Source organism: Dysidea avara, chromosome 5 (genome assembly GCF_963678975.1).
Source record: "Dysidea avara chromosome 5, odDysAvar1.4, whole genome shotgun sequence".
In the NCBI taxonomy this organism is placed as follows: domain Eukaryota; kingdom Metazoa; phylum Porifera; class Demospongiae; order Dictyoceratida; family Dysideidae; genus Dysidea; species Dysidea avara.
This window is the reverse complement of record NC_089276.1, coordinates 11,765,077-11,788,062: the sequence shown is the minus strand read 5'-3', so window position 1 is coordinate 11,788,062 and position 22,986 is coordinate 11,765,077. Positions and strand designations below refer to the sequence as shown.

Here is a 22,986-nt window from a genome sequence, read left to right as displayed (position 1 = left end):
ATAATAAAAAAATAGTGTGGCCTTTCCAGGGCTCCAGCTGCTTTAAGGCTTCTTGGTACCCCTGCATCTAGGCCCCTTATTTCCTCTGCATTTGTCTTAAACATAGGTGTAGCAAGATTGTTTAGATACGGGGGGCTCTAGTTTGGTGTTGAAGAGCAAAGAAAAAAAAATGTTGACACCTAAGAATGGCTTCCCTCCACTAAATAATATCATAGATTATATATAATATAGATTACAATGGCGGATCCAGGATGGGACATTTGGGGCAAATACCCCCCCCCCCCCCCTTCCCTTGTGGAGTAGCTATAGCTAGCTACTTCTTTTGAATAATACTAAAGTTTATGTCAGGCCAAGATCAATAACTCATGAAAATATGCACATTTTACTAATATTTATTATTACAAATTCACTTAAAACCAGTCAAACTAGTTGTGAAATTATCACCCAGCACTTTCGTGTGTACTAAGCGCCTCTTAAAAATTATTGTATTGCTGCTTTTAAAGACATTCAGAGCCTTTTAAACAGCTTTTAAGGCTTTACGACCATCTGCAAAAGCCAAAATGGCAAAAATCAACAGTGAGACACTACTAAGAGGTGATGATTTGCTGCTTCAAAAATGCAGCAACTAACAAGAGAATCTGGCTCCCCCAACCACTTACAACTTAGTCTGTTTGTGCCCCTCCCGTTGCCAGCTCCTGGATCCGCCCCTGGATTGTATCACTGATAAAGCACATAAAAATCCTTATTCACAACTTCATAGTTTGCTACACTGCTTCTATGAATACTGTGACTGCTTTACTAGAGTACCTTATAGCCAAGGGGGAAAATTTTCGCTGATTTCGCGGTTTTGGGGGTTGCTAGCAAAAATTTTGTCCTTGAAATATTTAGATCTCCATAATAGTCTAATACATTTTGGGAGTGTTAGCAAATCCACGAAAATTTAGTTTTAGCAACATTGCTCAATCTTGAAAAATATGCACCTTGGCTATTAACCAGTTAGTTATTTAAGGTTCAAGGAAGAAAATCCATCCCTCCTGGAGGACGACTGAGTGTGGCCCCGACTAGACATTGGGTGACCTGCAGTTCGAATCCTGGGGTTGGAGGGATTTTTTCCCTTACAGTGTACTTTGGCCCCTTTTCTGTTACACCTTATCAGTCACTAAGTCAAGTCATTAAGTCTAAGTCCTTGAAATTAGATTAGGTAATCCTACGGCAGTGGCGGATCTAGATCTGATGAGTTTCTGGGGTTTCGACAGAAACTCCCTTTTAAATTTAGCTTTAATGCACTTGTCAATTTCATGCCCCACACCCTCATCCCCAGGGAGGGTGGGGGAATACAGGGGATTTGACAAATCGTGGTGTCAGATTCCCCACTACAGGGGCAAAATCGGTTGTCAAATCCCCACTATGTCATTGTCCCCACCCCCAGGTAGGGGATTTGACAACACCTCAAGGTTGACTAAGCGCATATTTCATGCATGCGACTAGTAATAAACCTGGTATACACCTGTAGCTAGTAAAATTATAGCGAGTGCAATTTTATTGTTTAGAAATGCAATTAACTACTGAAAATCGGTCAGTGAATTGGACAACTGTCAATTTCCCCAGGGGTGGGGACAAGAAGCAATGTCAAATCCCCACCTGGGATGGGGCATGAAATTGACAAGTGCATAAAGGCCATACCTATTTGAAAAGTTGTTGCTCGGATTTATTTTGCAACAAACTGGGTCGGTCGGTAGGCAAAAAACAAACAAACAAAACAGCTAGCTAGTTAATCTCAGACTTTTAAAAATATAAGTAAGTCATGCACAGACTTTCTAGTTACAAGCTAAGTAGCTAGCTACATATTATAAAGGAAAATGTAGCTAGTAGCTCAATGAGTCATGGATGGCACTGAAATAAATTTCTTAGCCGAGAAGTAGAGGTATATATAGCTAGCTACACTGGTTTTTAGCGATTAAGTATTAAGGGAACTACACCTATAAATTAAAGATAATGTTACCTAAATTTTACACACTGACTGTTCTATTAGAGTATCTTGATCATTTTGCTCCAATTACAAATTAAATTCTAGGTGTCACGTGATCTTAATTTTTTCTTTTCTTAATTAAAATCTGTGTAAAATTGGGTCGGTCGGGTCCGAGCAACAACTTTTCAAATAGGTATGGTCTTAGTGGCATTTTCAATACATAAACATTGTTGTATTGACAATTTGTCATAGCAAACAACTATATACCAGTAGCATGCATGCAGTTGCACTTAACTAACACTCAGTGTTTATTCTAGATTTCTCCTTTGGGGGAATCAGGAATTCAGGAGGTGACCTCTGTTATATAGTTGTCCAAGTTCACAACTATATAAAGCAGTTGAAATAGTTGCCAATCTGGTTAGGTATTTAAGCGTTGATTTTGGTGAAGCCAGTGGTAGAGCTCGATGCACGAATGCACGGTAGTGATTGTAGTAGACACATTAGGTTTCTATGGTAATTATGTAATTGGTGTGATGTAACCACATAATGTATGATGCATCCATAGAGTTGTTGTAGTAGGCTTTTATGAGTTGTTGTGTAGTTTGTGCTCTCTAGTTATTTTATGAGAAACTAGTTATAGTGATAGAGCAAATACTATTACATGGTGTCAGAAATTGAGAACCTTGTTACCAGTTATGGCATCCTACCAGATTAAACCAATTGAACCATTCAACTTCAAGAGACCTGAAGAATGGCCTCAGTGGATTCGCAGATTTGAGAGATTCCGAGTAGCTTCTGGCCTATCCTCAAAGTCAGAGGTAAACCAAGTAAATACTCTTGTGTACTCTATGGGTGCAAAGGCTGATGATATTTTCCAGTCATTTAACCTCGGTGAAGAGCAGGCAAAAGTCTATAATACAGTAAAAGACAAGTTTGACTCTCACTTTGTTAAGCGCCGCAATGTTATCTTTGAGCGTGCCAAATTTAACAGAAGAGTGCAGCAAGAAGGCGAGTCTGTTGATGACTTCATAATTGGTCTCTATTCCTTGGCAGAACATTGTGATTATGGACAGTTACATGATCAAATGGTCAGAGACAGAATAGTCGTTGGTATCAGAGACAGCCAGCTGTCAGAAAAACTGCAGATGGATAGTAAGCTTACCTTAGAAAAAGCCACAGCAATGGCTCGACAGAGCGAATCCGTAAAACTGCAACAGAGAACAGTGAGAAATGACTTGCTAAGAGAAGCACAAATTGAACTGGTGAAGAAGCAAACCCATAAGCAATCATACTCCCACCACAGTAAGGATTCTTCCAGACCACAAAATCCACCAGCAAGGCCTAACAATTGCTCCAGGTGTGGCCAAACTCCATCACATGGTAGAGTGCACTGCCCAGCAAGTGAAGCCCATTTGCCACAACTGTAAAAAGAAAGGCCACTTCAAAGCATTTTGTAGAAGTAAAAGTGCCATTGACCAACTAGCTGAAACAACAGAAATTCAAGATGGTGTACATTCTCTAGTGACATCAGAATCAGCTGAAGAATCAGATAATAATTCCTTTCTAGGAACGATTCATGAAAACAAAAGCAACCCATGGGTGACAGAGCTGACATTGAATGGTCAAGCAGTTCAGTTTAAAATTGACACAGGAGCAGATGTGACAGTTATTCCCAACGCAGAATACTCTAGAAGCAGAGATGGTCCATTGTCACCAGCAGACAGAACACTCAGTGGTCCAGGCCAACATGTACTGAAAGTCAAAGGGAAGTTTGTGGGCTACCTTGAAAGAAACCACAGATCAATCCAGCAAACAATCTATGTGATAGAAGACTTACACAAAGCTTTGTTAGGACGTCCTGCCATTGAAGCCCTACAGATTTTGTCATTTGTTGAGCCAGTACAAGCCAGTGACATATTCATGCAGTTCCCACAATTATTTACAGGACTAGGCAAGCTTCAAGACAGTTACCAGATCAAACTCAGAAATGATGCTACGCCATTTGCTCTAAATGCCCCACGTCGAATAGCAATACCTAAAGTTAAAGAAGAGCTCCAAAGAATGGAAGCACTTGTGGTGATTTCAAAGATTGAAGAACCCACAGAATGGTGTTCTCCGATTGTTATTGTTCCAAAACCCAATGGCAAAGTTCGAATCTGTGTTGACCTGACAAAACTTAACACAAGTGTTTGCCGTGAGCGTCACATTTTGCCATCTGTAGAACAGACATTAGCCCAAGTTGGAGATGCAAAGTATTTTTCAAAACTTGACGCTAATTCTGGTTTCTGGCAAATTGAATTAGCACCTGAATCCTCAAAACTGACAACATTTATTACTCCATTTGGGAGATATTCCTTTAATCGTCTTCCATTTGGAATAACCTCTGCACCTGAACATTTCCAAAGAAAGATGAGTGGTATTTTGTCAGACCTTGATGGAGTTGTCTGTCTAATTGATGACGTTTTAGTTTATGGCAAAACAGAACGGGAACATGATCAGCGTCTCAAAGCAACTCTCAGGAGAATAAGTGAAGCAGGCCTTACACTTAGCAAAGAGAAGTGTGTTTTTGGTGCTACCAGCATCAGTTTCCTAGGCCAAACTGTAAACAGTGAAGGAATTCAGCCTGATCAAAACAAGATCCGTGCAATTTGTGACATGAAACCACCAAGTAACCTCACTGAACTTTGTCGATTTCTTGGTATGCTTAATCAACTAAGCAAATTTTCTCCACATTTAACTGACAAGACTCAGCCTTTGCGAGAACTCCTTAGTACTAAAACTCAGTGGGTATGGGGAGAAGCACAAGACAGAGCTTTTACAAGTCTCAAAGATGCTATCACATCCAGTGAAGTTCTCGCAATGTATGATCCAACTCTAGAAACCATTGTTTTGCCAATGCTTCAGCATATGGACTGGGAGCTGTTTTACGACAGAAGCAGAAAGATTGCAGCCTTCGTCCAGTTGCATATATTTCTCGAGCATTAAGTGCAGCTGAACAGAACTACGCCCAAATTGAAAAAGAAGTCCTTGCTGCAACCTGGGCTTGTGAAAGATTTCAACAGTATTTGTTGGGTATGCACTTCAAATTGGAAACAGACCACAAACCTCTTGTTCCACTGCTATCTACAAAGAGCCTTGACGAAATGCCAATAAGAGTACAACGTTTTAGATTACGCCTGATGAGATTTAGTTACTCAATTTATCATGTTCCTGGAAAAGATATTTGCACAGCAGACACTCTTTCCAGAGCACCAGTTCTGACTGAAGACCACACTGCAGAAGCCTTTCATAAAGAGGTAAATGCTTATGTTAATCTTGTTATTGATCATCTTCCAGCTACTACAAAGCGGCTACAGGAGATCAAATGTCTCCAAGAACAGGATGAAACCTGTCAGAAACTTAAACTATACTGTCAAAATGGGTGGCCAGCCAGAAAACACCTGAATGGTATGCTGAAGTACTACATTCCTGTTAAAAATGAGCTGAGTGTTAACAATGGTATTCTCCTAAGAGGCAATCGACTGATTATTCCTTCCTCTCTCCGTCCTGAGATTATTGAAAAATTACATTCTGGTCATCAAGGCTTTACAAAATGCCAACAGCGAGCTAAAGATTCCGTGTGGTGGCCAGGCATAAAGAAGGACATTGAAGAAAAGTTTCAAAGTGTATTGTTTGCTCTAAGCACAGATTGAACCATGTGGAGCCATTGTTGCCATCACCATTTCCAAATAGACCATGGGAGAAAGTAGGGACTGACATTTTTGAATGGAGAAATTCTAGCTATTTACTAGTCATAGATTACTATTCTCGTTACATTGAGGTTGCCAAGTTGTCTTCCATGACATCACAAAACATAGTACAACATCTCAAGTCAATATTTGCTCGTCATGGCATTCCTGAAACTGTCATTTCAGATAATGGTCCACAATATTCAGCAGCATTGTTCAAGTCATTTTCTGAGCAATACGGTTTTACACATGTTACAAGCAGCCCAAAATTCCCTCAAGCCAATGGTGCAGCAGAAAGAGCTGTCAGAACTGTAAAAGGTCTGTTAAACAAAAGTGATGACCCATATTTAGCAATGCTTGCTTACCGTTCTACTCCTTTAGAGAATGGTTATAGCCCAGCTGAACTACTGATGGGGAGACGGCTACGTACTACTATTCCAGTACTCCCAAAGCAGTTAAAGCCAAAGTTACCAGATGCCAACAAACTGAGGAAAAAGGAGAGTCAGTTTGGATAATTGATATTGAAGCAGAAGGTGTAGTCACAGAAGAACTATCCAACAGATCCTATATGGTTCAAACACCTTACCACTATTACATACGAAACAGAAGAAATTTGATACCTCTAGCCAACCAAGAAACAGCTTCAAGTGTTGACAATCCAATACCAACACCAATAGAAATTCCAGACGAAACTTTTATCACTGTTTCAGATGAAAACCCTTCTGTAGTTCAGACTAGAAGTGGAAGAATTTCCAGACCTCTATACGGTTTGTTGAGAGTGAACAATGACAAACATTTTGTAGCATGCATCATACTTAAGGAGGGAGATGTAGTAGACACATTAGGTTTCTATGGTAATTATGTAATTGGTGTGATGTAACCACATAATGTATGATGCATCCATAGGGTTGTTGTAGTAGGCTTTTATGAGTTGTTGTGTGGTTTGTGCTCTCTAGTTATTTTATGAGAAACTAGTTATAGTGATAGAGCAAATACTATTACAGTGATGACATAATAATGTAGATGTCTTCCAAGAAATAATTTAAAACTTAGGGTGTTTGAAATTAAAAATATATAATACTAGGGCATTTTCATGGTTATGACAAAACAAGAAGTTTTCTTAATATCAGGCTTTCTGATATTTTATTTTAATTTTATTTTGTTTATTTAAGGATTTACAGCACAAGTGCTGAAGGTCTATAGGATACCTGGTCCTACAGCCTGTTTAAAGTTATTATATCTGGGGGGTATGTCAATTTGAAAGTAGAAAATTTTTACAACATTATAATTATACACTTTTTGAGATGGACAATTTTGAGAGTTAAGCATGCTTTTCTTCTATACTTGGGCTCTTAGATATCAAATAGCTATCACTATAATATAATTGTGACTGGGCCTGTGAAAACAGGGCATGTGGGTACAAACTACACCCCATCACACTATAAGTCATAACTCAGCAATGAAACAGAATAGTTGCATTCTGCAACTTGCATCATAAAGCCAATTAAATGCTTACTAAGAGATGAAAATTGCATAGCTATAGCATAATGGCATAAAAAATTATGAGTGATTGAAGTTTGAAAAAGTAGGCAAAAAGAATGTGCCCACATGCCATATTTTCGCAGGCCCAGTCACATATACTGAGAGCACTTTTGCAATTTTTAACCTTGGGAAAATTTTACATATTTACCACTCACAGATTGAATCTCTGAGCTGTCACTGCTAAACCTAAGTATAGTGTAGTAGTCACTCACAATTTTAGGGGGTGAGTTTGAGATTTTAAGGGGGAAATTCCCCCCTAACAGCCATAGAATAAACACTGCTAACACTATTATTTTGTGACTGGGCCTGCAAAAATAGGGCATGTGGGTACATGACTTTTGCCTACCTTTTTCAATCTTTCATCACTCATAACTTTTTGTACCATTATGCTATGGTGGTGCAATTTTCAGCTCTTAGTAAGCATGTACGTGGCTTTAGGATACAAGTTACAGAATGTAAATATTCTGTCCCAGTACTGAGATATGATCAGTAAAGTGACAGGGTGTAGTTTGTGTCCACGTGCCTTGTTTTCGTAGGCCTGGTTACATTTATAGCTATTAAACCTTCAGCAACACTTCACTTTTATCTCACACTGCATTAAAAACGATTGAGATACTCTAATAGGGCAGTCAAGTAACTACTCTAATAGAGCAATCAAAGCTACAGCTTATAGTCACCATATTTGCCATTAGTCTCGCGTGGCCAGACCGCTTTTTTTTCTTTTTCATTTGGTCGGGAAAAAAAGGGTCTGGTCCGGTTCGAATACCCACACTCGTTTTCAAAATCCCGGTTGTGACCGGGATTAATTCTAAGCGCGCTTACTACAATCAATACAAACATTACAAAATCGTAGCTTACCTGTTCGTCACTGAATGATCGGAATCTTATCTTTTCAATTACCCAGTCAATGGCAGACTTAACGTCCATTCAAGACGCGCATGTGACTATAAGCCAATAATGGATCACGTTACTACCCCCACCACAAGCGGGGTTCTCAGAACGAGTGTGGGTATTCGAACCGGACCAGACCCCTTTTTTACCCGACCAAATGAAAAAGAAAAAAAAAGCGGTCTGGCCACGCAAGACTAATTTGCCATATATATCGTTAGCTATAGATTTACAGTTTAAGCATTGAATTTATTTTGCTAACCCTAAAATCCGATCTCAGAATCTCAAAATTTTCTGGAGAGTTGTCATCAAATTCCTTATTTGACTATACCAATTTTCAGAAACCCCCTTTTAAAAACCCTAGATCCACCACTGTAAGGTTGCAGCACATGTTGCTGTCAGACCTTCAGTGCTGGTCACTGTAGTGTTAATAATAATAAAATGCGGTAACTGACTGCTCCTGCTGCTCTATTAGAGTATCACGATCTTGTTTGAATTTACAATCAGAAAATCGGAGCCCCCTTCCCCTCTGGGGTTGCTACGGCATAAGACGTATAAATCGAATTACATGGTGCATAGCTATGTGTAGCACATGTCAAATAGCTCGCGCTAGTCTCGCGTGCCAGATGGTTTTTGTGTGTGGGAAGGGGAGGAGGGGGCCACCCGTAGAATAAATCTTAAACTAGAGGCGCTTACTGTAAATTAGCAATAATTATTGTGAGATTGGATCAAGCGCTTGCATGATGTCGTGTGGAAGTTATTGAGGAGCGTCGTCGGGAGCCTGTTAATCGATCATACTCTGATTGGTGAGTACCGACAAACCATTCTGTAGTAAGGTCCACTGCCGAGTGTCATGTTTATTACTAATTACTGTATAGAGAGAAAAAAAAAAGAAAAAAAAAATTACTGTATAGAGCGTATTCACGTGATGTCACAAATGCGGCGTTCAGTTAAGACACGTGCGGCGTTTATTTAAGACGCGTGGATAAAGCCCGGCCCAATTTTACAATAGAAAATAGGCAGTGGATACTGAACCGAAAGTCGGTTCAATAAGCCGTATTGGCTATTACCTTTCAATCACCAAGAGTTAATGTTTTTAGTGGTGTGCCTCAGGGCTCTGTTCTTGGTTCCCTTTTCCTGTTCATAAATGACTTACCTAATTGTGTGATTTCCTCTTGCAGCTTGTTTGCTGATAACTGCTTATTGTATAGACCAATTCAAACTATAGATAACCATCGTATTTTGCAGGAGGATTTATCACGGCTTGAAGAATGGGCTGACAAATGGATGATGACTTTCAATAGTGATACCGTATAGCTGGAAATTTTGGCGGGAGGAAACTTTGGCGAATTTGTCGTGATAGGATTTTGGTGAGAACAAAGTTTGGTGAATTTGTTGAGCTAATACAGATTTGTATTGGACAAACGATTTGGCAGATTTTAGTTAGGCGAAAAACTGTTCACTCACCTAATTTGCCAAACTTTCCGGCTATACGGTAAATGCGAAGTTTTATAGATAACCTTAAGTAACCTATTACCTACAAATTACTTTCTGTAATAATCAACCACTAAGAACTGTTTCCCATGCAAAATACCTCAGTGTTTTATTAGACTCAAAACTAAACTTTAATAAACATGCAGCTAGGTTTATAATTTCTAACTATGACTATGAGTAGCTAGTGTAACTAGTATCCTTAACCATCTTAACTAGAAGTAAGAAGAAAAGTAAATAGACTGATCATGTTTTATAAGATTCTTCAAGGACTTGTAATGCTCAATTTACCATCTGAATTGTCCCCACTTACATCCATCACCAGAGGCCATGATAGAAGATTTTTTCCCATCAACCATCAAATTATGGAACCAACTCCCTGCTGATGTAATTAATTCCTCTACCCCTAATGAGTTTTGTAATAACTTAAGTAACTTTTATGATCACACCTGTGCGTTATAATCTTTTGATTGCTGCACAGTAATAAATATAAATAAATAAGATACCGTACAACAACAAATATTGGCGAAACTAATATTTGGCGATTTGCTACAAAATTGCAGTTGGCAAAATTTTAATTTGGCGAAATGCTCTCACTGAAAAATTGGCGAATGGCGTATAAGTACGATGCTGTACTGACTCGCTTTAAAGGTCCTGCTTCCATAGACGCCTACTGTACTGCTCCAATTTCTTTCGTGGCCGCACCCATTTTCAGGATTATTTGCTGTCTGCAGGCATACTCGCCCATTTATCATTGGCTGCACACGAATTCATGTCTGCTGCTGTCTGCAAACTTACATGGAGCCACGCCCACCAATCGAGTATGAGTTCTAGTCTAGTCAGTAAGCCACACCCATTTGCATGCGTGAAACCACGCTAATTTACCAGTTTTAGCAGTATCGTTTGTAAAAACCTACTTCAACAACTGCTTGACCCAAGGTTTGAAAATAATATTGACGAAATTTAAATTTGGCGGTTTAGTGACGAATCGCCAATTCGCCAAATTTAGTTCACCACCAAATTTAATTGATATATGGTATCATATACCATTTCAAAGATAAATGTTCATAAATTTAGTTTCTTTCCAGCCACCATTAGATTATGGAACAACCTACCTGATCATATTGTTCAATTAGAAACTGTTGGAAGATTTCGTAACTCTGTTAATGATTATGTAGTACTCGGTATGATGTTGTCAATAGCTACCACTCAAGCAACTAATAACACCATAGCAAGACTTTAAAATACAGGATACAGGAAATTATCTGAGTGATGGCATATGATTACAAATATATTCATGTGTTATTACATCAGCTATGTGTGTGCACAAGTCAGTTTGAATGTTACACATTATTACATCTGTCCCTCCTAGCTTTGGCTCGTTCTCAAGGACAAAAGCGGCCTGGTGGTCTTCTCTCCTGTGTAGGATAACGCTGCTCAGGCCCCGGTAGATCATCATCAATAAAATGATGCTCTACTGAAGGGGGAGCCCAATCATTCCGAAGAAGTGGTGGAACTGTATCATCTGAAGTAGTAGCAGCTTGTAACCTTGGTCTTAGTCAATTGACATGAACTGTTATAGTTCTCCTTCCATCATGTATAGTATATCTAATCCAAAACAGCCAAGCTGTAAAAACAGTGTGCGGCCCTCAGAAAGGCTATGGTGAAAAAAGATGTGAAATCCAAGGTGGCGGCCAAGAAATGGCTGTGATGGTAGGTTAATGGTAAAAATTTTAATAATGACAATTCAGGTAAATTTTGTGAAGCGGCACAAAAATTCACCTGAATTGTCGTTATTAAAATTTTTACCATTAACCTACCATCACAGCCATTTCTTGGCCGCCACCTTGGATTTCACATCTTTTTTCACCATAGCCTTTCTGAGGGCCGCACACTGTTTTTACAGCTTGGCTGTTTTGGATTAGATTTCATTTCTTTTTGTATTTGTATACCCCAAAGCCGGCCTATGGCCAGCTTTGGGACTTTTTTAACCTATGTTTTTTTTCTTTACTACAGGAAGAAGAAAAGATGAAGTAGATGTACTTTAAATATTTTATCAGTAAATGTACAAATTATATATATATAATACATATGGGACCGGATTTGCGAAAAGGGGCCTTCCATACACATCCAATTTGCCAACTTTGACAATTGATAACTTCAGAATGGAAAGAGCTATTGCCTTGAAATTTGGGCAGTGGTGATTTCTTTGCAGCTGAACTCTCCACATGATGATTTCTTTGTAGCTGAACTCTCTACAAGATAATTTCTTCTAGCTGATCTCTCTACAGGGAGATTTGTTTGTAGCTGAACTATCTACAAGGTAACTTCTTCTAGCTGATCTCTCTACAGGGTGATTTGTTCGTAGCTGAATTCTGTACAGGTGATTTGTTTGCAGCTGAGCTCTTTACAAAATGGTTTCTTTGTAGCTGAACTCTCTACAAAGTAACTTCTTCTAACTGATCTTTCTACAGCGTGATTTGTTTGTAGCTGAACTATCTACAATGTAATTTCTTCTAGCTGATCTCTCTACAGGGTGATTTGTTTGTAGCTGAATTCTGTACAGGTGATTTGTTTGCAGCTGAGCTCTTTACAGAATGGTTTCTTTGTAGCTGAACTCTCTACAAAGTAACTTCTTCTAACTGATCTTTCTACAGCGTGATTTGTTTGTAGCTGAACTATCTACAATGTAATTTCTTCTAGCTGATCTCTCTACAGGGTGATTTGTTTGTAGCTGAATTCTGTACAGGTGATTTGTTTGCAGCTGAGCTCTTTACAGAATGGTTTCTTTGTAGCTGAACTCTCTACAAAGTAACTTCTTCTAACTGATCTTTCTACAGCGTGATTTGTTTGTAGCTGAACTATCTACAAGGTAATTTCTTCTAGCTGATCTCTCTACAGGGTGATTTGTTTGTAGCTGAATTCTGTACAGGTGATTTGTTTGCAGCTGAGCTCTTTACAGAATGGTTTCTTTGTAGCTGAACTCTCTAAAAGGTAACTTCTTCTAACTGATCTCTCTATACAGGGCAATTTGTTTGTGGCAGAATTTTCTACAGGGTGATTTCTTTGCAGCTGAACTCTCTACATGGTGGTTTCTTTGTAGCTGAACTCTCTACAAGGTAACTTCTTCTAGCTGATCTCTCTACAGGGTGATTTGTTTGTAGCTGAACGATCTACAAGGTAACTTCTTCTAGCTGATCTCTCTACAGGGTGGTTTCTTTGTAGCTGAACTCTCTACAAGGTAACTTTTCTAGCTGATGTCTCTACAAGGTGGCTAGTTTGTAGCTGAACTCTCTACATGGTGGTTTCTTTGTAACTGAACTTTCTACAAGGTGACTTCTTCTAGCTGATTTTTCAATAGGGTGATTTGTTTGTAGCTTCACTCTCTACAAGGTAACTTCTTCTAGCTGATCTCTCTACAGGGAGATTTGTTTGTAGCTGAACTCTCTACAGGTGATTTGTTTGAAGTTGAACTTTCTAAATGATGGTTTCTTTGTAGCTGAACTCTCTACAAGTTAACTTCTTCTAGCTGATCTCTCTACAGGGTGATTTGTTTGTAGCTGAATTCTGTACAGGTGATTTGTTTGCAGCTGAGCTCTTTACAGAATGGTTTCTTTGTAGCTGAACTCTCTACAAGGTAACTTTTCTAGCTGATGTCTCTACAAGGTGGCTAGTTTGTAGCTGAACTCTCTACATGGTGGTTTCTTTGTAACTGAACTTTCTACAAGGTGACTTCTTCTAGCTGATTTTTCAATAGGGTGATTTGTTTGTAGCTTCACTCTCTACAAGGTAACTTCTTCTAGCTGATCTCTCTACAGGGAGATTTGTTTGTAGCTGAACTCTCTACAGGTGATTTGTTTGAAGCTGAACTTTCTAAATGATAGTTTCTTTGTAGCTGAACTCTCTACAAGTTAACTTCTTCTAGCTGATCTCTCATACAGGGTGATTTGTTTGCAGCTGAGCTCTTTACAGAATGGTTTCTTTGTAACTGAACTTTCTACAAGGTGACTTCTACAAGCTGATTTTTCAATAGGGTGATTTGTTTGTAGCTTTACTCTCTACAAGGTAATTTCTTCTAGCTGATCTCTCTACAGGGTGATTTGTTTGTAGCTGAATTCTGTACAGGTGATTTGTTTGCAGCTGAGTTCTTTACAGAATGGTTTCTTTGTAGCTGAACTCTCTAAAAGGTAACTTCTTCTAACTGATCTCTCTATACAGGGCAATTTGTTTGTGGCAGAATTTTCTACAGGGTGATTTCTTTGCAGCTGAACTCTCTACATGGTGGTTTCTTTGTAGCTGAACTCTCTACAAGGTAACTTCTTCTAGCTGATCTCTCTACAGGGTGATTTGTTTGTAGCTGAACGATCTACAAGGTAACTTCTTCTAGCTGATCTCTCTACAGGGTGGTTTCTTTGTAGCTGAACTCTCTAAAAGGTAACTTCATCTAACTGATCTTTCTACAGGGCAATTTGTTTGTGGCTGTATTTTCTACAGGGTGATTTGTTTGCAGCTGAACTCTCTACATGGTGGTTTCTTTGTAGCTGAACTCTCTACAAAGTAATTTCTTCTAGTTGATCTCTCTACAGGGTGATTTGTTTGTAGCTGAATTCTGTACAGGTGATTTGTTTGCAGCTGAGCTGTTTACAGAATGGTTTCTTTGTAGCTGAACTCTCTACAAGGTAACTTCTTCTAACTGATCTTTCTACAGGGCAATTTGTTCGTGGCAGAATTTTATACAGGGTGATTTCTTTGCAGCTGAACTCTCTACATGGTGGTTTCTTTGTAGCTGAACTCTCTACAAGGTAACTTCTTCTAGCTGATCTCTATACAGGGTGATTTGTTTGTAGCTGAACTCTCTACAAGTTAACTTCTTCTAGCTGATCTCTCTACATGGTGATTTGTTTGTAGCTGAATTCTATATAGGTGATTTGTTTGCAGCTGAGCTCTTTAAATAATGGTTTCTTTGTAGCTGAACTCTCTCAAGGTAACTTCTTCTAGCTGATGTCTTTACAGGGTCACTAGTTTGTAGCTGAATTCTCTACATGGTGGTTTCTTTGTAACTGAACTCTCTACAAGGTAACTTTTTCTAGCTCATCTTTCTACAGGGTGATTTATTTGTAGCTGAATTCTTTACAGGTGATTTGTTTGCAGCTGAGCTCTTTAAAGAATGGTTTCTTTGTAGCTGAACTATCTACAAGGTAACTTCTTCTAGCTGAAGTCTCTACAAGGTCACTGGTTTGTAGCTGAGCTCTCTACATGGTGGTTTTTTTGTAACTGAACTCTCTACAAGGTGACCTCTTCTAGCTGATCTTTCTACAGGGTGATTTGTTTGAAGCTGAACTCTCTACAAGGTAACTTCTTCTAGCTGATCTCTCTACAGGGAGATTTGTTTGTAGCTGAACTCTCTACATGATGGTTTCTTTGTAGCTGAACTCTCTACAAGATAACTTCTAGCTAATCTCTCTACAGGGAGATTTGTTTGTAGCTGATCTTTCTACAGGGTGATTTGTTTGAAGCTGAACTCTCTACAAGGTAACTTCTTCTAGCTGATCTCTCTACAGGGAGATTTGTTTGTAGCTGAACTCTCTACATGATGGTTTCTTTGTAGCTGAACTATCAACAAGGTAACTTCTTCTAGCTGATCTCTCTACAGGGTGATTTGTTTGTAGCTGAGCTCTTTACAGAATGGTTTCTATGTAGCTGAACTCTTTACAAGGTAACTTCTTCTAGCTGATGTCTCTACAGGGTCACTAGTTTGTAAATGAATTCTCTACATGGTGGTTTCTTTGTAACTGAACTCTCTACGAGGTAACTTCTTCTAGCTGATCTTTCTATAGGGTGACTTGTTTGTAAACGAATTCTCTACATGGTGGTTTCTTTGTATCTGAACTCTCTACATTGTGGTTTCTTTGTAGCTGAACTCTACAAGGTGATTTCTTCTAGCTGAATTATCTCTTTCTATAGTTGCATGAATTCCCTACAAGGTAACTTCTTCTAGCTGATCTCTCTACAGGGTGAATTGCTTGTGGCTGATCTCTCTACAGGGTGGCTTGTTTGTAGCTGATCTCTATACAGGTTACTTGTTTCTAGCTGATCTCTTGAATTCTCTTCGGGTGACTGCTCTATTAGGATGACTGCTCTATTAGGATGACTGCTCTATTAGAGTATCTCGATCTCACACTTGCTACACTAAGTTGGATTTCGTGTTATAACTCCGTGGTTTTAAGTCTGATTCTTCTACACCATTGCTGAGCCTTTCTAAGATGATTACTCCATCTGTACAACGATTTTCAAAGCATTACCCCAAACGGTTTATCTGGTAGGCGTGGCAAGCAGTCGTTTTTTTATTAGCTGATCTCGATTGCGTAATTGTTACACACTGTTGGTTTTTTCGTTGTATCTTCCTGGTTTTTAGCTCGATTTCTTTCAAACCACAAAAGGTTTGAGGTTCAATAGTTAACCTATTCACCCACCGATTTTCAGCTTCTTCCCATACGCGGTTTACCCTGTAGGCGTGACAACATATTGGTGTTAATTTTCGTGAATAATCGCTCATAACTCTTTGCCTGTTTATCGTATTCCAGCCAAAGTTGGTACCGAGATGCGCCTTTATATCCCCCTTCTGTGTGCCAAATTTCAAGGCAATCGGATATGGCGTGCGAGTTTTATAGCAGTTTTTGTAAGTGTGCGACAAGAAAAAGAAAAATAAGAAGAAGAAGAAGAAGAAGAAGAAGAAAAAAAAAACGAAGAAACTGAGCCAATTTTTGAAGTCGCATATCTCGGGAACGCGCGAAGCGATTTCGCTCAAATTTGGAATATGGAGTGCTGCAGTTGGGGGGCATGTCCACAGCAAAAATCGTCTTGTTTCATCAAGGAAGCACAGAGCTACGGAGGTGCGAAAATTGCGTTTTCTTTCTTCCTGTCAATATACTCACGGGTGTTACGCGCCGGCTTCTTGGGCCGCACGACACACTACCGTGTGTCTTGATCTAATCCAAAACAGCCAAGCTGTAAAAAAGAGTGCGGCCCTCAGAAAGGCTATGGTGAAAAAAGATGTGAAATCCAAGGTGGCGGCCAAGAAATGGCTGTGATGGTAGGTTAATGGTAAAAATTTTAATAACAACAATTCAGGTGAATTTGGTGCCGCTTGGTCTTGGCACAAAATTCACCTGAATTGTCGTTATAAAATTTTTTACCATTAACCTACCATTTCTTGGCCGCCACCTTGGATTTCACATCTTTTTTCACCATAGCCTTTCTGAGGGCCGCACTCTTTTTTTACAGCTTGGCTGTTTTGGATTAGATTTCAATTCTTTTTGTATTTGTATACCCCAAAGTCAGCCTATGGCCGGCTTTAGGACTTTTTAACCTATCATTTTTTTCTTTACCACAGGAAGAAGAACAAGATGAAGTAGATTTTAAATACTTTAAATCTTTCAGATTTTATCAGTAAATGTACAAATTATATATATAATACAAATACACACATTTATTACATGTCAATTATTTCCTATAGATAACTTGTTTGCAGCTGATCTCTCTACTGGGTGACTTGAAATGTAGCTGAACTCTCTACAGGATGATTTTGTTTGTAGCAAACTCTCTACAAGGTGATTTGTTTCTTACTGATACAGTATCTCTGCAGGGTTACTTTGTCTGGCTTATCTCTCTAAAGGGTGATTTGTTTTTGTAGCTGAACTCTCTACAGGGTGATCCTTCTAGCTAATCTCTCTATAGGATGACTTGTTTGTAGCTGAACTATCTGCAGGGTGATTTTTTTTTGTAGCTGAACTCTCTACAAGGTGATCCTTCTAGCTGATCTTTCTACCAGATGACTTGTTTGTAGCTGAACTCTCTACAGGGTGATTTGTTTGTAGCTGAACTCTCTACAAGGTAACTTCTTCTATAGCTGATCTTTCTACAGGGCGATTTGTTTGTAGCTGAATTCTCTACAGGGCGATTTGTTTGTAGCTGAACTCTCTACATGGTAGTTTCTTTGCAGCTGAACTCTCTACAATGTAACTTCTTCTAGCTGAACTCTCTACAGGTTGACTTGTTTCTAGCCGATCTCCTCTACAGGGTGGCTGAACTCTCTACAGGTGATTTGTTTGCAGCTGAACTCTCTTACATGGTGGTTTCTTTGTAGCTGAACTCTCTACAAGGTGACTTCTTCTAGCTGATCTCTCTACAGGATGACTTGTTTCTAACTGAATTCTCTACAGGGTGATCTGTTCATAGCGGAACTTTCTACTGGGTGATTAGTTTGCAGCTTTCTTTGTAACTGAACTCTCTACAAGGTAACTTCTTCTAGCTGATCTCTCTACAGGGCAATTTGTTTGTAGCTGAATTATCTACAGGGTGATTTGTTTGCAGCTGCGCTCTCTACATGATGGTTTCTTTGTAGCTGAACTCTCTATTAGGTACCTTCTTCTAGCTGATCTGACTACAGGGTGACTTGTTTGTAGCTGAATTCCCTACAGAATAACTTGCAATGTAATATAATTTAGCAAATTATAAATGCAGCATGCGCAGCTGAATGCTCTATTAGGGTGACTGTTCTATTAGAGTATCTGGATCTCGCATTTGCTACACGTAGTTGCCTTTCGAATCATAACTCAGTGGTTTATAATCCGATTCTTCTGTGCTACTGCAAGGACTTTCTATGATGATTATTCCAGCTACATACTAATTTTCAGCTTGTTGCTTTAAGCGGTTTGCCTGGTAGACACGAAAACTAATAGTTTTTTTATTCATAAAAATCGATCGCGTAATTTTGACACAGGTTGGGTTTTGTGTCATATCTCCATGGTCTTTATCCCGATTCCTTTCAAACTACAAAAAGGCACTCCTACGATGGTTGCTCCATCTACATATCAATTTTCAACTGATTCCTCAAAGAGGTTTACCCTGTAGGCGTGACAGACCTTCGACCATATTTTACGCAAATAATCGGTCATAACTCCGTAAATGTTCATCGGATTCCTACCAAAGTTGGTACTGAGATCCGCCTTAATGAGCCCTTTACGTGTGTGAAATGTCAGCCCGATCCGAGCACGCATTCGTGTTTTATAGCGGATTTTGCAAAGTGTGCGAAATGAAGATGAAGAAAAAAACGAAGAAATTAAAACGAACTTTTGTTCGCTCGTATCTCGGAAATGGCTGGAGCGATTTTCTTCAAATGTGGTACGTAGACTCCCCTAACTGGCTGGCATGTCTCTAACAAATTTGGTTTCAATCGGATTAGGGAACAAAGGTGTGAAAATTGCGTTTTCTTTCTTCCTGTTAATATACTCACGGTGTGGCGTGCTGGCTTCTTGGGCCGCATGACACACTACCGTGTGTCTTGATGTGATGGGACTTTTCATTGACTGGATGATCCATTTCCCTTCCCATCTGAGATCTAACTTGCCTACTGCAGGTTCAATAGTCAAACAGGATCACCTATAGCAAAAGTTCTGGAAAGAGTGTTCATCATAGTGATGCTTTTGCTGTGTGCTAGCTTGGGCATTGTGTGTTTAACAAAACCTTTGAGCTTAGATAGCTTAGCTTGGAGCTGATGCTGTTATGAGGTTACATCATAAGCCATACTAGATGGAATTGGTGGCTTGTGCGCACATCTGCCAAACATCAGCTCAAATGGTGAGACCCCTGTTGACATATGAACAGTAGTACGGTATGCATACAGCACAAAAGGGAGATATTGTTCCCAATCACTTTGGTCAACATAAGCACGCGGCATTTTCAGAAGAGACCTGCTGAAGCGTTCAACTAATCCATTGCCAGCAGGGTGGTAAGCTGTTGTTCGTGATTTAGTGACACCAAAAGCATCAAGAGTCTGACGTAAGATGGTGCTCTCAAAGTTTCTGCCCTGATCTGAATGTAGGATATCTGGGATACCATAACAACAAAACACTGTTGTAAGCTCTCTGGTAATTGTTGCAGCCGTTTGATTAGGTATTGGATGGCCTCTACCCACTTGTTCATGTAATGTAGTCTTGTATAACCAAAATATAATGTTTGTTATGTCGGGAAGTGGGAACTTCCAAAATATCTACTGTTACCATCTCCCAGAGCTTGCCAATGGGCACAGTAGTCAAAGAAGCACGGGTTGGTAATGCAGGCTTAGAATGCTGACAAACTAAACATTCTCTGCAATACCTTTCTATATCTTGCAACATTCCAACCCAGTGCCCAACTTGACGTACCCTGGCTGTTGTCTTCTCAAATTCTAAGTGGGCAGCAGATACAGCATCATGATGCTGATATAACAGAGTGGGGCGGTATGAGTCTGGGATGAGAGGAACCAATACTGTATTAAGGCTAGATGATGGTGTATACCTTCGACATACTAACCCATCGTGAAGGAACAATTGCGACCAAAGCTGTTTGTATCGAGAGTAAGGATGTGTATGCCATACAGAATTGTGAGGTGGGGCCGACTGATTTTGACTTAGTGCTTCATAAATTTGTTGGATAATAGGATCATTAAATTGCTGCTGGCGTAATTCTTCAGTGAACAGATGTAGCTGTGTAGTTGCAGCAGTGTGTGCTTTTCTACAGAGTGCATCTGCATTGCCATTGTCCTGAATATGTAATAGCGAAGTCATATTCCTGAATGGCTAGTGCCCATCTGGCAAGGAGGCCTTCCATTTTCTGTACAGATAACCACTGCATGGGAGCATGGTCAGTAACAATAGAGAACTGTCTACCTAACAAATAATGTCGAAACTGTTTAAGGACATGGACAACAGCTAAGCACTTTTTTGAATTACACTATAGTGTTGCTCTGAAGTCGAGAGAGCTCTACTAGTGTATATGCTACAACATGGCCACTTTGTTCAAGTACAGCTCCAATACCTGTGGCACTGGCATCTGTATATAACTGAAATTGTTTAGCAGCTATAGAAAAGTCAGGGTATTTAAGTATTGGGGCACACAACAGGGCATCTTTTACTAGTAACCTTAGCTATTTGCAGGGTTTGCCCTTCACGTCAATGACTTCATTGTTGTTTCATATCATTCACTTAAAAATAATTAGGTTCATAATTTTCAGATCAACGACACTACTCAGGATATATTTTATTATGAGTTACAAAGCAAAAACCAAATAGCTATGTGTAACCAACAGCGAGTGACCCTATAAAGTAGAGGCATGAGCTGGCACTACTCACATTGCTTTCAGACCACAAAGGGTTTGTATCACAACTAATTTGCAAATATTCCCATAGGTGGTTTCCCTGTAAGTGTGACAACAGATCACTTGAAATTGTGCATAACTTACTAGCTATTAATTATACGTATCCATACTACTGTCTGTTGTTAATGATGTAGTCTTACTGACCTTTAAATTTGAAAGGAATCAAATAAAGCATGCTAATTTTTCAAAGTGTCGTGAAATAAGATAATAAATATCCAGAAAGAGGCTAGCAAAAGAAGAAAATGGGATGAATTTCAAAGGTGCATATCTGAAATGGCTTCCAGGATATGTCTCCAGTTTGAAATAAAAGGTGAAGGAATTTCCTTGTTCCAGTTTTGAATGTTTGAAAACCGTGTTTTTATTACTTCATTACACTTGTCTATTGCACATGCCCACACTGGTTTTTCTTGGCTGCACGACACGCTATCATGTATCTTATTACCATACAATGTTTTTTTTTCATGGGGGGATTGCAATTTCATGGATTGGCAGCTATCCACAAAAATAAATTTCCTCCTCAAAATTTGTAACTAGATCAACCCCCTTGTAAGTTCGGATAGTGGCAATCCACAACCCCCCCCCCCCCCCCCAAAAAAAAATCTCTTTATACAGTATGTATACTTATATTGCATTGCAGTATATTGTACATGGTGTTATAGTTTGCATGATTTTCTGTCATAGTGTGTAGGATGGTGCTGTTTGACAAGCTGCTCATTGCTGGTTCTATTATAGCCTTATTGATTAACAATGTGAGCAAAGAAACTGACAATTATGTTATTAAAGGGTGTGTATATATCCTTTAGAGTGGTTTGACACAAGCAACAGGTATATAGTAAGTTGAGGTGCACACTACCTGTAGCAGTGAGTATATGTATGTACAGGTGGTGGGTAGACAAACTATTGTCCATATAATTGCATGAGCATTAACGACCTCCCCTACTGGAAAGTAAAATTACTAATACTCATTTGTCTCCATTTTTGTAACATGATTTTATGACTGGTGAACCAGCACATATTGTATAAAAGGAAAGAGTGATGCTAGACTATATCACAGTACTGCTCAAATGTAACGTTGTCTTGTGAGAGTGCAAGCGATTAAAAAAACTTGCCAATTAAAGGGTGTGGCACCTGTTTCACTCACGAGTATTCATCCCAAATGAAATAGGATGAATACTCGTGAGCGAAATGGGTGTCATGCCCTTAAATTAGTGAGCTTATTAATTGCTCTGTTGCAAGGTGACGTTACATTTGAGCTGTACCATATATAGTTAATTTTGCATCTGAATGCATACCCCTATTATCAATTACTGAAAAGTGTAGTGGCTATTCTGCTTCATTTTCAGCTATATTCATACAGCATTACAAACGAAGAAGTGCCTCAGCATTCAGTCCACTTACTGTGGAAATTATGGATAATTCTTGTGATAAAAGCCAACACCACGTTGCATACTGATAGCTATCTGATGATTTATCATGAAGCATGTGTATTCTGCTTGATACGTTTATACCATGCACGTTTTGTTTGCAAATATTGATGTTAATCCAACAACTGAATGTGTTACAATATAATACTCTCAATAGCACCTTGACTTATTATATTGAAATACGTCAAGCGATTAGCCAATAGAATTAGTGTTACACTTGTTTGTCAAGGTCCCTTGACAAAAATCTGTAATACTAATTTGATTGGCTAAAATAGTGTGGTGTGTTCCTATTAGAAGTAAATGTCCAACTTGACAACTAGTGTTACCATAGTGACAGATGCCCATGGCATAGCAACAATATGGTTACTTAGCAATGGTTGCTAGGTAACCATTGCTAAGGTTAAATGTCATTTTGAGACCATAACAATGGTTGCTAAGTGATTGGTCTATTACAGTGGTTATTTTGAATTTTTGTTGCCTAGTAACAGTTGCTATGGTTGTCGGATTAATTTGCAATAGGACGGATGGCTATGGTATTAATTCTCGCATTGTAAACAGGAAGGAAATAGTGCTTGGCTTTGCCTCGCACTATTTTACACCTTCCTGTTTACAATACTTGCACTATTAATCCCGAATACCACAGCCATCCGTCCTATTACATATACAAATACATGTGGAATTGCTAAGTAATGCAGTTAAAGAGCCAAGGAATACAATAAGTATTATGAAACTATTGGATGATGTAAA

General features: G+C 39.1%; 2 protein-coding genes across 2 annotated transcripts in view; both read left to right on the top strand.

Moving 5' to 3' along the window:
* Window positions 1-1,211: 1,211 nt before the first annotated feature.
* Window positions 1,212-3,397, top strand: LOC136256756 (uncharacterized). The gene has a single exon (XM_066049774.1). The coding sequence runs from the start codon at window positions 2,665-2,667 to the stop codon at window positions 3,394-3,396; it is 732 nt and encodes a 243-aa protein (XP_065905846.1). The 5' UTR covers window positions 1,212-2,664; the 3' UTR covers window position 3,397.
* Window positions 3,398-8,855: 5,458 nt separating this feature from the next.
* LOC136255759 (membrane cofactor protein-like) overlaps window positions 8,856-22,986 on the top strand; it is a 55,039-nt gene continuing 40,908 nt past the window's right edge. The window contains exons 1-3 of the mRNA XM_066048638.1: window positions 8,856-8,933; window positions 21,497-21,564; window positions 21,619-21,640. Coding sequence (XP_065904710.1) covers window positions 21,505-21,564; window positions 21,619-21,640 — 82 coding nt within the window. The 5' untranslated portion in view covers window positions 8,856-8,933; window positions 21,497-21,504. The remainder of the gene's footprint in view (window positions 8,934-21,496; window positions 21,565-21,618; window positions 21,641-22,986) is intronic.

Coding starts and splice junctions, on each gene's coding strand:
- LOC136256756 (XM_066049774.1), top strand. CDS start 2,665: ATGGCATCCTACCAGATTAAACCAATTGAACCATTCAACTTCAAGAGA.